This window comes from Zalophus californianus, chromosome 7, assembly GCF_009762305.2.
Source record: "Zalophus californianus isolate mZalCal1 chromosome 7, mZalCal1.pri.v2, whole genome shotgun sequence".
In the NCBI taxonomy this organism is placed as follows: Eukaryota; Metazoa; Chordata; class Mammalia; order Carnivora; family Otariidae; genus Zalophus; species Zalophus californianus.
In genome coordinates, this window is record NC_045601.1 from 34,511,813 (window position 1) to 34,525,208 (window position 13,396).

A 13,396-nucleotide genomic window follows, 5' to 3' on the forward strand; every position below is an offset into this window, starting at 1 on the left:
CAGAGACCATGACCACAATATCTGGCTATTAGGATAGAAAAAGTTCTTAGTTTGTCCAAATATCGATCCCTCATTTGTCTTAATCATGGTTTCTAAACATCTCACTTAGTAGATATTCTGCAAGAATGCTTAGTATCAATTCAGCCCACAACCTAATGCTCTATATAATAATAATAATAATAAAAAGCCAAGGAAAGCTTTATCATTACTTGGAAGATAAAACATTCTTGTTACTTATCTAAACTGTTTTACACACAAGGGGATAATTAGAAAATATAGGTCTGTATAGAATAGCACCTGCTCACTTGAACTATTGCTACACATTCCTACTATTGTTTTTTTTAAAAAATAACCTCTGTGTCTTGAGGTTTCCTCACATTTGATTTCCAGGTCTTTTCTATGTCTTAACTCTAATTAAGTGACTTGCTGGCTTGGACTTCTGAAGTCTCGGGGCTTCTGGTTTCCTTTTCTCTAACTGTCCTTCTAAACGAATGACCTGAGTTGTCATATAACATTTTGATGAAAATACAGACGACTTTCCCAGTAAAGGAAATACCAAGTGCCCCAGCATTCTGAAGAAATGAGAGATTGGTTTATAATGTGGTCACTGCCAGTTTCGTGACTCAGGGCTGGGAAGCAAGTGCTCTTTCGGACCCTCAGAGAGGCAACCTCAATGCACTGATGGGTGGACAGCAGCTTTTCCAGTCTTTCCCTTGGGCTCTGTTCCCTCCTGAAGCCACTCTGCAGGGACCCCCGCACCCCTTGGGCAGCGAAGGGGTGCAGGGATGAGGCAGGCACTTAGCAGCTCTCAGGAGGTCCTGCCATGGCAGCCGCACTCCGGGTCTGTGACAGGTTTCTCAGCTTTGGGACCTGAATGAAAGACCCGCCACCAAAGGCTGTGGGGTCCAGCTGAGTTCTGTGTGCTTCTCTCTGCACCTACCTTACTGAGAGGAGGATACTGGAAAGGTGCGGGGGGAGGGAGGGATTTTTCTTATCTATAGCTTCAGAAGAGGCATTCGGTTTTTCCAAAGCGAGAGTGGTGAACTGCACAGAGTAAAAACGTGAAGAGAATTCCCAGGAGCCAAGGGACATGAGGTTCCCGGAAACATGAAATGTCAAGAAGATGAACTTAAGCTACTTGACAGTTTTGCAATGCATTGTATGACCACACATACAAAGGTCCAGAGGGTCATGTGAGCAGGGGAGTTGACATTAGTTACGACAAATTGTCTAGAGCTATTGTTACCCTTTAGTTCTCTCGACATGAACGGAATGTTCTCTCCCGTCGTGAAACAGACTCGGCTCTGGTTTGATGACGATTTTCCTCATTGTTCTTGTGCCCATGGAGAGATGCACTTCCAGACGTCCCTTGTTCAGGAATATCGCATAATAGGCCTGCAAGAGCAAGTGGTCATGGAAGATTAAAGAGGGGTCTCAACTATGACAGTCTTAGAGGTTCCCGGACAGAACTGCAGATTCCTTGGCTCGGAGATCTTACCTGAGCCCTTAAAGACTCAGTATTTTCTTAGAGTGTTTAAAGCAGCTGAGAATAGCTTTTTAATCATTGACCATTGTTACTTGTTAGATGATGTGGAAAGTGGATGTAGTAATACAGCAGTCTCTGCAAAGCAAATCTGCCATGCTGAAGGGAACAGCTGTGCTTGCACTGGGGTCTCTAACTTGCAAAACCCATCAGGAAACAAAGGGTTCCTTCCTTATATTCACAAGTGGACAGCTAGCTTCTGGACATCAGATCTGACTCCCAATCTCATGGCATTTTGAGTGATTAGCTTTCAATATGTTCTCTGAGCTGGTCGAATAGATTGCTATCACCAACATGTAAACTGTCTCCCACATTTAGAAAGAAGGAAGACAATTTTTCATCCACAAACATGACTGCTTTCTTCTTGCTACTGTTACTATAGCAACCAGTATGGTTTTGAGATCAGATTATGAACTCCAGGGAGCCTGAGTGCAGTGCTAGTCCCCAAAGCTGAAGCCACGCGTGCTCCCTTTCTTGTGGAACGTGAGGGCGCCTGCTACACGATGATCACTCGGTCCTCCACGAGTCACCGGAGGTGGTGGAGACGGTTTCAGTCAAACATCAAAATGTCTCCAGTGATCTACTGAATTGTCTAGGCAGCTGTGTGTCCAACACAGAAGGTCCAGAGGACCTGGACTAGTGCTCACCATTCACCAAAGGGGCAACTGCAAACTACTCACTCAATTAAAATTTTCTCAGCTGGATTGATTGTTCGAGGTAACAAACAAACTCCTTTAGCAGAACAGAATCACAAATAACCCAATGGCATCAAAACGTTAGCTTTGGAAAAGAAAATATGTCAACATAACCAGCACTGATTCTATAACTGACTGGAACCATTTAACATTGTTTCCTCTTTCAAATAGCACTTACTATGAGATTTTTAAAAAATGAATATTTATTATCAATAAAATGTTGAAACATTAACATATTATTTCCAATTTACTTTGCATTATAGTACTTAATATTTTCTTTTTAATTGTTTTAATGGGCACAGTTTCTATTTTAAGAACAATCCTGAAAGCTGGTGATTTAAGTCCATTTACTTAGTCTTGATGAGGAGAAATTTGGAGCCAGTAGGTGGTGCTTAATTATCTGACAGTGACCTAGGAAACACATATTCTTTAGTGAAAATCTACTTCAGAATGTTTGATCTGGCCCTTTTATTATACCTAGCTCATCATTTGTAATGGTGAGAAAATAACTTTTCAGGATTAAAAGAGAAGGAATTTAAGAGGAAATTTAAATATTATATGTATTCAGTGCTTATGTGCAGTAAGAAATGAGAGAAAATAACACTTTTTCCTCCCTCTCTTCTTTAAAGAATATTTTTGTTATGACTATTTGATACATTCCTCAAAATATGAGACATGAAGCCATGTTCCCAATTATACAATTAAATGAATACCAGTAAAACTACACCCCATTTAAGAAACAATCCATTGCATCTCCTGTGAGTTTCCTCCCAACACTATCCCCCAGATTCACCATCTCAGAGGTAACCACTAACATAGATTTTATGTTTATCATTCCCTTGCTTTTTAAAAATTATTTCTGGAAACTCACATATATACCTGTAAACAATATGTTGCTTAGTGTTACTTTTTTTAAAAGATTTTATTTTCAAGTAATCTCTACACCCAATGTGGGGCTCAAACTTACAACCCTGAGGTTAAGAGTTGCATGTTCTACCAACAGAGCCAGCCAGTAGCTCCTATGTTTAGTGTTACTTGTATTAGAAATCTGTAAAAATGATATCATACAGTATGTCATATATTTTTTTCATTTCTCTTCAGTTTCTAATATCCATCCATATTCTTATGTTGGCTTGTTTGCTTGTTTGTTTTAAATCAGGAATGAGTATTAAATTTTGCCAAGTGGTTTCTCAGCATCTACTGAGATGTTTATATAGTTTTTAGATTTTCTGATATTGAAATACTCTTGTATTCCTGAGATAACCCAAGTTACTCATGGTTACACATCTTTGAATTTATTTTGTTTAGTCTTTAATTTTGGGGGGCAAAGAATAAGATTTATTATATAATACTTTGGATAACATGGCTTTGAACTGTGTGGATTCACTTATATGTGGATTTTTTTTTTAGATACATACGGTATGGTACTGTAAATGTATGTCTCTTTCTTATGATGTTGTTAATAACATTTTCTTTTCCCGAGCTTACTTTTAGAATACAGTGTACAATACAGTATAGAATACATATAACATACAAATATGTATTAATCTAGTGATTATATTATGAGCAAGTCTTCCTGTCAATACTAGGCTATTTGTGGTTAAGTCACTAGGGAGTCAAGAGCTATATGTGGATTTTTGACTGAGGGGGGCGTTGGGGTCCCTAACTCCCATATTGTTGAAGGGTCAACCATATTACTGACTACTCAATTTTAAAGGATAAATGTGATTTTAAAAACACATAAAATCACAAACAACACAACCTGGTTTATAAGGATGCATGCGTATTTAAGGACATATTTGTAAAGCATTGCATTCTTTGGTAATGGCAGACTAGATAATTCCTATGAACTCTTTCACTGAGAAAAACAAGATTAAATGGAAAAATGCATATATTTAAAAACATAAGATCAAAACTGCTGGAGGAATATCAAGGCAGTAAAGGGTTATGATGCCTAAGACATCATTTTTAACAGAATCAAATGGCTATGGGGTATGAAAATTGAAGTTCACACCTTACTCTGTGGACTTTCTCTTCATGTCATGAGTGAACCTGAGCATAGGCTACTGTCTTTGTTTGTGTGGGTTGGGCTCTATTTGCCTTCTTCTATCCCAGGTCCATTCTCTCCCTTTTCTGTGTCCAGAGAGGCTGGAGTGGGTCAGACCTCAATAGACTGCATCATGTTGGCTAGCAAAACTGGGAAACTGATCCTAGAAGAAATTTAAATTTGAATTTAAGGGACCCTAGCAAGATATCTATAGATGCGGTAAGTAATTGGACTTCAAGACAAGAGAAGATTATTATAATTTGAATATATTTGAAGCTTTCTCTCTTTAAATATACATATGCTAAGCCCGTATGAAATACAGGTGCAAATACAAGTGTCCATGCACCTAGAGCTGACCAACAAGGAAAAGCCTCGAGGAGATAACTGTCCTAAAAAAGATGAGAGTGGAAATAAATGATGTAAGTCTAAAAATACAAAGGCAATTTATAAAACCTAAATGTCTCACCAGTCTCCTTATAAAATGTTTTATATAAGCACTAGGGAAAATGCACTGTCAACCAGGTATGAGGGTACCTGTCCAGTTTGCCTTCGTTTCCTCCGAGGTTGTGTTGGTGTCCCTCCACTTCCCAAGAGAATGATCCCAGACTCATTCTTGGTGCTGAAGGACAGGTTGATTTCTGTCCCTACATCAACTGGCACAGGGGGCAGCTCTATGAAACCAGGCTTGGGGAAGCTGACTGTGTAAACGTTCTGTGGGTTAAAGGGAAAAAGAGAAGAAAGCATCAGAAATGAAAATTTAAATTAATTTCTCTGTCTCACTCAGCCTCCTCCAGGCACTCAGTGTCACCATGAAATACATTGTTTTAGAAAATATGAAACTCACAGCTATATAGAGAGCTTGGGAGCAACTGAAGAAATACTATTTCTAGGTGTGACTGAACTTTCTGAGCAGCCTGGGTTAAAATAAAAATTCTGGCCTCTGCTTTTTTTAAGATTTATTTATTTTAGAGAGAGCGAGCGAGCAGGGGGAGGGGTGGAGGGAGAGGGAGAGAACCTTCCCCACTAAGCAGACTCCCCACTGAGCATAGAGCCCAAGGTAGGTCTTGATGCAGGGCTTGATGTGGGGCTTGATCCCAGGACCCTGAGATCATGACCTGAGCTGAAACCAAGAGTCAGACGCTCAACTTACTGAGCCACCCAGTGAGCACTTTTGATTTAAAATATAGACAACTATCACTGACAGATAACATTTTCTTTTGGTCTAAATCTATCTTGTTAAATCTCCCTGGAAAACACTCTCACAATCCCTTGAAAACCCTCAATCAACTAATTGTTTACAGAGAGAAAGCAAAAATCATCCCATGCCAAAGCTGTGTAGAAGCATGTAGCATTTCTCATTCATCCATTCGTTCATTCATCTGTTCATCATGCATGGATTTATTCATTTACTTTTCATAACCTTGCCCTCTTCCTCTCTCCTCCTAAACTAAATCTCGATAGGCACATTCTTTTGTAAATTCTTTTTTTCACTGCATCTGTGGGAGATATCTCTCTCAGAAAACACAGGTCTCATCATCACTTTTATTTTATTTATTTATTTTATTATGTTATGTTAATCACCATACATTACATCATTAGTTTTTGATGTAGTGTTCCATGAGTCATTGTTTGCGTATAACACCCAGTGCTCCATGCAGAACGTGCCCTCTTTAATACCCATCACCAGGCTAACCCATCCCCCCACCCCCTCCCCTCTAGAACCCTCAGTGTGTTTCTCGGAGTCCATAGTCTCACATGGTTCGTCTCCCCCTCCAATTCCCACCCCTTCATTCTTCCCCTTCTGCTATCTTCTTCTTTTTTTTTTTTTTAACATATATTGCATTATTTGTTTCAGAGGTACAGATCTGTGATTCAACAGTCTTACACACTTCACAGCGCTCACCATAGCACATACCCTCCCCAATGTCTATCACCCAGCCACCCCACCCCTCCCACCCCCCACCACCCCAGCAACCCTCAGTTTGTTTCCTGAGATTAAGAATTCCTCATACCAGCTGAGCGAAATAAGTCAATCATCATCACTTTTAAAGGCAGGAAGACACACCATTGCATGAATGTGCTAGGATTTAGTTAAGCAAGCCCATGTAGTTGGGCATTTTGAGTGCTTAAAATGCTCATTTTAAAAGTCCTGGATTTTGCTGGAGTAAAAGCAAGGCATCCTCTAACACAGGATATTTTCCTGCACAGTCTTTCAGGCCCAGTTAAGTGACATAAGTGTTGTAAAATGTATCATCTATTTTCTTTTCCAATTTTCAAATCATAGACTTTTGGATAGTTCAGATAAAACTACTGTGCAGACTTTTCAATATTTATCCACATCATTTCTGCCTCATATTTCAGTTGTAAAATAACTCCTGGTGACTGAAAAGTGCCTTTACAGAATTATGATTTTCACACATACAGGCCATTCATTTCCTGGACAGTTTTCCATCCTCATATATTTATCTTTTGGATGTGGATGAGAGTTAAGCTTTGGAAGATTAAAACTCTCAATAAAACTTTCTTAAAGAAGCCAGGGTGGATACTTAGAGTTTCAATTCTGTAGCTCCCTATTCCTTATTCCCAAGCTTCTCATGGTGGATATCTATGGCTAATTCCAAATTGGAGCCTCTAACTATGAAGATCCTGAACGTTCTCTTTCAGTCTTTAAACCTCATGTCTCAGGGATGGATTCACTTTTTCTTTCTCCTGATTCTCCCTTCATTTCCCTGAATTCTATAGCCATGCCTTAAAATAATTCCGGTTGGAGAAAACAGCTAAAATGAATTGTGGTGTCATATAAGCATAATCAAAATTTTATAAGCATGATATATTTAACATTTTTTAAAAAACAAACTCATTACTTTCAGGATGCCCATAAACTTCTTACTAATATTTCCTGATGACTGTCGACTCTTGCTTATAGACATTTTAAGAGAGTAGAGCTGGACCTTTGTTTCTCATATGAGTCAGCCCCCAGTGAAGAGTCAGAGCAGAGGAGTTAAATGGAACAAGGGACGTGCTTTGGCAACAAAGAAAAGATACTGAAGATACCCGATAGCAGGGGACTTCACAGCCTTGTCAAAGATGGTTTTTGTAGATGGTTCCTTATCTGTGCCATTTTCAAAGAAAAGGAGGTTTGACTTTCAAACTATAGACAAGATGCTATGCACTAATGTTTATGGTGTAAATGGTTACTTGTTATTTGTGTAACATGGATGTGGAATGTGAAAAAAATGTGGAAAAAAATTAAGGTCGCTAAAAAGCTATATGTAAGCCATAAAGATAAAATAAATCTAAAATAGATGACAAAAATGAGGAAAAGGGAAAAGTAGTATTGGAAATGAAGAGAGAAACTGGAGAAGAGATTAATATTAAAAATACATGTTATGAAGTATTTATTATATAAGTGGGAAATTGCTTCATAATTTTGGGTCTTCATCAAACCATTTCCTACATTTATGTGATTATGGTAATTTATAGAAGTGCTTCAATCTTGCTTTGTTATTTGAGAATTGCTAAGACAAGGGTGGTCAGTAGGAATTTAAAATATATTAACAAGGGACTGCTCCCTGTAAGAGCACCCAAATTAAGTAAATGAAATCAGAGACAAAAGTATTTAGGAAGCCATTAAAAATAAACTAACCTCCAGTGAACATCCTTTGGTAACACCGACATAATCAGGGCTACTGAGTATATTATATGGAGTTCTTGAAATTTCAATATCCTTGAGGCAGCCAGAATATTTCTTCAAATTTACTTCTGGTCTGTTGAAAAGTTTCACAGAAAATAAAAGCAACAGCATGAGGGAAATGGCAGTACAGTGTTTGTGACTATGGGACGCAAGCCATACGGAGCAAACGGACACATGGGCTGGCACACATTTCTTGAACCGTGCACACAAGTACACATGTACCTAGCAAACTGTGGTTCCATTATCTACTGGTTGAATTAAGTGCATTTTTTACTCCCATCCTGCAGAAAGAATCTTTATGAAGTTCTTCTTGCTCTTTTAAATAATCTCACCACAGCATTTAAATTCAAGGTACAGAAATTAATGGATTTCTTAAGTGCTTCATATGCGTAATGAAATGCATTTTTTTTGTACCAAAGCATAGACCGTTGGGTAGACAGTATAATAAAACTACATACCAAAAAAAGTTTAAAAAAAGAACTTGCTCAAAATTTAGGCGAAAAAATCTGGACTCATTTATTGTGAGAAGAAAATATTTTCGTCATTGAGACTTTTTTGGGGGGACAAGGGGCAGCTGAAGATTAAGATAATATTGTATTTCTCTTTAAAGCTTTTAACTAAAACAAAGCCTAAGAAACATTCTTTTGGATTACATGTTCTAAAAAAATACTTCAACACTGGATTTACAGAATGACCCCAAAATCCTTATTTTATATTGGAGCAATAACAAAACGAAGCAACCAAAGGCACAAAACATACATTTTTTCCCAATAAGGTTGAATGGCTTCTATACCCAAATAACATTTGAGCATTTACTTTTTATTCATTACTTCTTAGAAAAAGACAAGCATGCTAGCACACAGTAAGTGTTCAATAAACAGAAGCTAGTATAATGTCAGTGATGATACTTCTTTATTTAGTTGAGAGCAGTGCTATCCAATAGAACTTTCTGTGGAGATAGAAATATTCTGTTCCGCATTGTCCAAATTGGTAGTTACTAGTCACATGTGGCATTGGCACTTGAAACGAAGCTTATGCCAATGAGAAACTGCACACTGTTGTTTAATTTTATTTCATTGAAACTGAACACTGTGGCTGATGGCTACCATATTGAATAGTACAGGTCTATTTGGTTAAAAAATACCTTTTTTTGGTGTTAAGAAGCATCTGTAAAACCTGTCCAACCAACACCAAGATATTATTAGGATAATGATAATTCTCTCCTCATGGTCCCATGATGCCAGGATTCCCTTTTTTTGCCTCAATATAAAACACACGGCATGAGGAAAAACAGGTGGGAAAGGAATTCAGACCCTGGCATGTGTAGCTGGTGATTTATGTCATGCCAGGTATCTGTTCTTTTTTTTTCTTTCTCTGGAACCGCTTCATTTTCTTTGATCATTTCCCTTTATTCCCAAGGTCTTCTCCTTCTATTTAGTCAGTTGGTTATTATGAAGAACATGCCCAACTGGAGGGTGAGGATCTTGCTTATAATCTTATTTATAAAGTGAAGAGAATGGGTGAATTTCATTCCAAGTGTTCATTTTCCTTTAGAGGATGAGTAATTTATCCCCAATTTTTCAGAGGTCATATCAATAAAGTAAATCACTTCTAGAAGTTATGTACTTCACTGTTTCATGGACGTACAATGAACTATTTCAAAACACGATGATTTAGCAGGCTAGGTGCTAGGAAAAGCATGGGGAATAAGCAATCACATATGGTGATCAGACTCCTAATGGTAACCAAAGGCCTCTGTTTCCTCTGTTTGCCTCAAAGGCAGCATTACAAAGCTACACAGTGTCACTCCAGAGTTTTATACAGTTCCACTGAAAGCCAGGCTTTGCCTTTCAGCCATCTCAGCAAATAGCATGACTGGGCTCATCACTATACTGTGATAAAACAACTTGGATTATTTTTTGTATATACTTTCATTTCTGTATATTCAACTTTCCGGTATTAGAAGTCTGGCATTTGCTTTAAAAATTTCTTGGATAAGCTCAGCCATATTATCTCCTTTCCAGAAAGACGGCATAGTTAGGCTCTGAAATACCAAAGCACCAGGCTCTAGCCAGAGTGTGCCAGCCCTGCACATCTCTGCGGTTTGATCAGCCACTTACAGGGGCCTGCACCTCATAGCTTTCACGCTAATGCCTTTCCGCAAACAGGAATTAAAATGCTCCTGGGAAGCTAGGCGGGTTGTCCACAAACTTCTTCACCATCAAGGCAAACACTTGTTTTAAGTATAGTATTTCCAGAGGTTCCTTTTATCTGGCTTCATACCTAATTCTAAATAAACAAATCGATAAATAAGCAGCTTTGCGAAGAGGTGCAAGGGCCCTGTAAACGTTTGCATATTTGCAGGCTTGCAAAAAGCAGCAAGGCATTGGTGAGCATTTGGGCGCACAGGCTGATTGTTCAGCAGACAGCATAGTGCTACAGCGATGGGGGTCCAGGGTTCAACCCATCAGACAACTTTGCTCTGTTCCGCTGAACTACACTGTGCCTGTAAACCTGACCAGCTGCCTTTGCACGTGTGCTGCCGCATATCTGTGCCAGGGGGCACTGTGCGTGGGCAGTTGAGAAAAGCAGAGCAAATCCGTCCTCGTGGCTGTGGCTGGTGAAACAAGTGAAATTGCAGCCCAGTTCACGGTGGGTGAGCAGCAGCATCTTTGTAAGTAAAGGACAGCATGAGAACTCTCAGGATGCAGTATGTGCTCATGAAATGTACTAGGAATAAAGCTGCATAGGTGTTGTTCTTTGTCTCCACCGCTTTATCTAAGAAGCCACATTTACCCAACCCATGCAATTGAAGCAGGCATGCATAATTTAAATTTTACCTTGCTTTCATACTAGGTCAAAGGGAAGAGAAAAGAAAAACAGAATTTACTTATAATTGCATTTTCATTTAGTAAAACAATAAACTTTAATCATAAGTCTTTTTAAAAAGTATCTCACAGGGATCTTAAAAGGAAGGGAATGTAACAAAACCAACAGAACAGAAAACAGACATATGCCCTTGACCACAGTGGAATGAGAATCCAAAGATGACCATTTTCCATACTATTCTTTTGGGAAATTTTTATTTTGAAGTAGAAATTTAAAATACTAATTTTAATCTATTTTATGAATGGGAAAATGCACAAATGTTGCTATGCTGTAGTATTCATGAGTAGCTGATAAATACTGCTTCTCAAGGAGCTTGAAGTTAATATAAGTAAAAATAATTTCTGTTTACCTCATCTTTTGAACTTTATCATATTACGATCCTGTCTGTGGGCAAAATAACAGCAAACTATGAATGTGTGGCTCCTTGCTTAATCACAGATATATGTCTAAAGATTGTACTGGAATAATGTGCCATGCCATAGAAATGTTATAAAATGCTGTACTGTGCAAGTAAAAACATCTTAGTGATACAGACTCATTGGATATGTAGTCTGAAAGCTAATACATAAACCCATCTCCACGTAGTTCAACATATACACCTTTGTAGGTAATACCTAAAAATCACTTTATGGTAATTAAAACTAAGTCATCACTAGAATATATAAAGCAGTGCCTTGATAGCCTTATTTTCACTTAAAGGGAATTTACTGAATGATCTTGCAAAATAAATCTTAGACTTAAGCAACTGTTGGATCCCTAGTATTTCTATGGTGTCTGACACAGAGTAGATGTTCAACAAACACTTGTTGCCTGAATAAATAGATTTTTGAGTAATCACTACATCATTATTCAAATATATTTGGTCTGCAATGGTTTCTCTGACCAGACACTTGAAGTTTACAATCCTAACACAAGTACATTATAGTGTGGATGAATGCAGAACCAGTTTATCTGCCCCATGAAGCTTATTAACGTAAACCCTTGAAAGACTGGTAATTAGTTGCCTGGTCTATGAGTTTAGGTACAGGGAGAAGAGTAAAACTCAGTCTGTATGCTAGCTATCATAAAATGAGGTTGAAATTCCTCTGCTCATTTGGAAAATACGAGAACAACCGACTACCATACTTTTTAATTATTCTGAGATTCCCTCCTATCGTGGTGTGTCTTTTTAGAGTAGAAACACCGAGATAGGACATTTATAACCACTAAAAACTAACTAAACAACAAAAAAAATTTAAAACATGGTAGTCTGTATTTGCAGCAAACTCTTATGGTTTAACCAAATCAATTCATTCCATTCTAGTTACATTCAATTACATTTATTGAGCATCAAGTGCTTTATAACTTCCATTTCTTATGAGATGTTTTACAACAAGCAGTAAATTAATTAAATACCATATGAAATATTTTCTTAGGTTTTTTTAGTTACTTGCATTTATTTTTTGAACTAAACTATGAGTTAATTATATCTCCCCATCCTGCTATCTATAGAACATATGTGAAATTGAAAAAGAAAAGTTGGCATGGGCTTGAGAATACCTAATATAGCTTTAGCATTAGGCATATGGGAAAGCTCCAACATATCATTAGCATGCTAATGCTTAGCAATAAAATAGGTTATACTCCCAGGATCCTGGAACACTGACTGATTTTTAGAACACTAAGCAGTGTCAGCTTCCCATTATCTCTAGCGACTGTGCAAGGGGAACGGCAATTACAAGATGCACATTCAACTCTAGTTTCCATCTTTAATTACTTTTATAATTCTTTCCATCAGGTGAATATGAGAGAAATCATGATTCCCATCCATCTCTTCAACAAAGATATCAAATTAATCCTTGGGTTTCTAAATCCTGGTGTTGTTCTAACATGCCACATGATTTTTTTTTTTTTTTTTTTTTAGTTAAGCCTTTCTGCAACTAAAGGTTATGTGACATTCCTGTTGTAATTAAACTTCAGAACTCTACAGAGCAGAGTGGCCATTTAATTAAAACTTAATCCTTAGCTCTAAACAGACACTAAATTACCTCAAGTTTCTCAGTGTTGGCAGACCACCAAAATATATTTTGTCATCTGCTTTTAAGTCAAGACCAAAGTTGTTTCCAGAAGATGAAGTTGCTATGCTCTCCTCCTGGTTAGTATCTATGTCTACAATTGATATGTTGGCTGTAAAGGAAAGAAAAGGCTTACTTGAGCAAGGCCAACCACATCTGTATGATCACTGTTACTTCAAGATAAACTTATTTTCATTCTCAAATTAACATTGACATTCTCAAGCATCTGTATAATAACTGCAGAAACAATGACATTGATAAGATAAATTATTAAACTATCCACAAAAAGGGCATAAAAATAACAGCCAGACAAAGGAAAGAAGAGAGGCATTTCCCTGTTTAAACTGTTTTTTTCAGGAAGCAGATGGGAACCCCTTAACTCATTGATTTTTCTCCCCTTTATTTTTGAGAGTCAGGCTAGGCTCTTTCTGAACTATGTGCTCTCTCACCACAATATTTATTTAGGCCCAGCCT

At 37.7% G+C, this 13,396-nt stretch overlaps 1 protein-coding gene across 8 annotated transcripts in view; it reads right to left on the reverse strand.

Annotated features, from left to right (window-relative positions):
* Window positions 1-13,396, reverse strand: part of LAMA2 (laminin subunit alpha 2) — a 615,089-nt gene that overhangs the window by 39,336 nt on the left and 562,357 nt on the right. For 5 of the 8 annotated variants that reach the window (XM_027602582.2, XM_027602583.2, XM_027602580.2 and 2 more), the window contains 5 exons: window positions 12,896-13,034; window positions 10,820-10,831; window positions 7,932-8,052; window positions 4,820-4,996; window positions 1,247-1,395 (listed from right to left, as the gene is read on the reverse strand). In XM_027602582.2, coding sequence (XP_027458383.1) covers window positions 1,247-1,395; window positions 4,820-4,996; window positions 7,932-8,052; window positions 10,820-10,831; window positions 12,896-13,034 — 598 coding nt within the window. The remainder of the gene's footprint in view (window positions 1-1,246; window positions 1,396-4,819; window positions 4,997-7,931; window positions 8,053-10,819; window positions 10,832-12,895; window positions 13,035-13,396) is intronic. The other 3 variants (XM_027602581.2, XM_027602579.2, XM_027602585.2) reach the window with 1 other exon arrangement.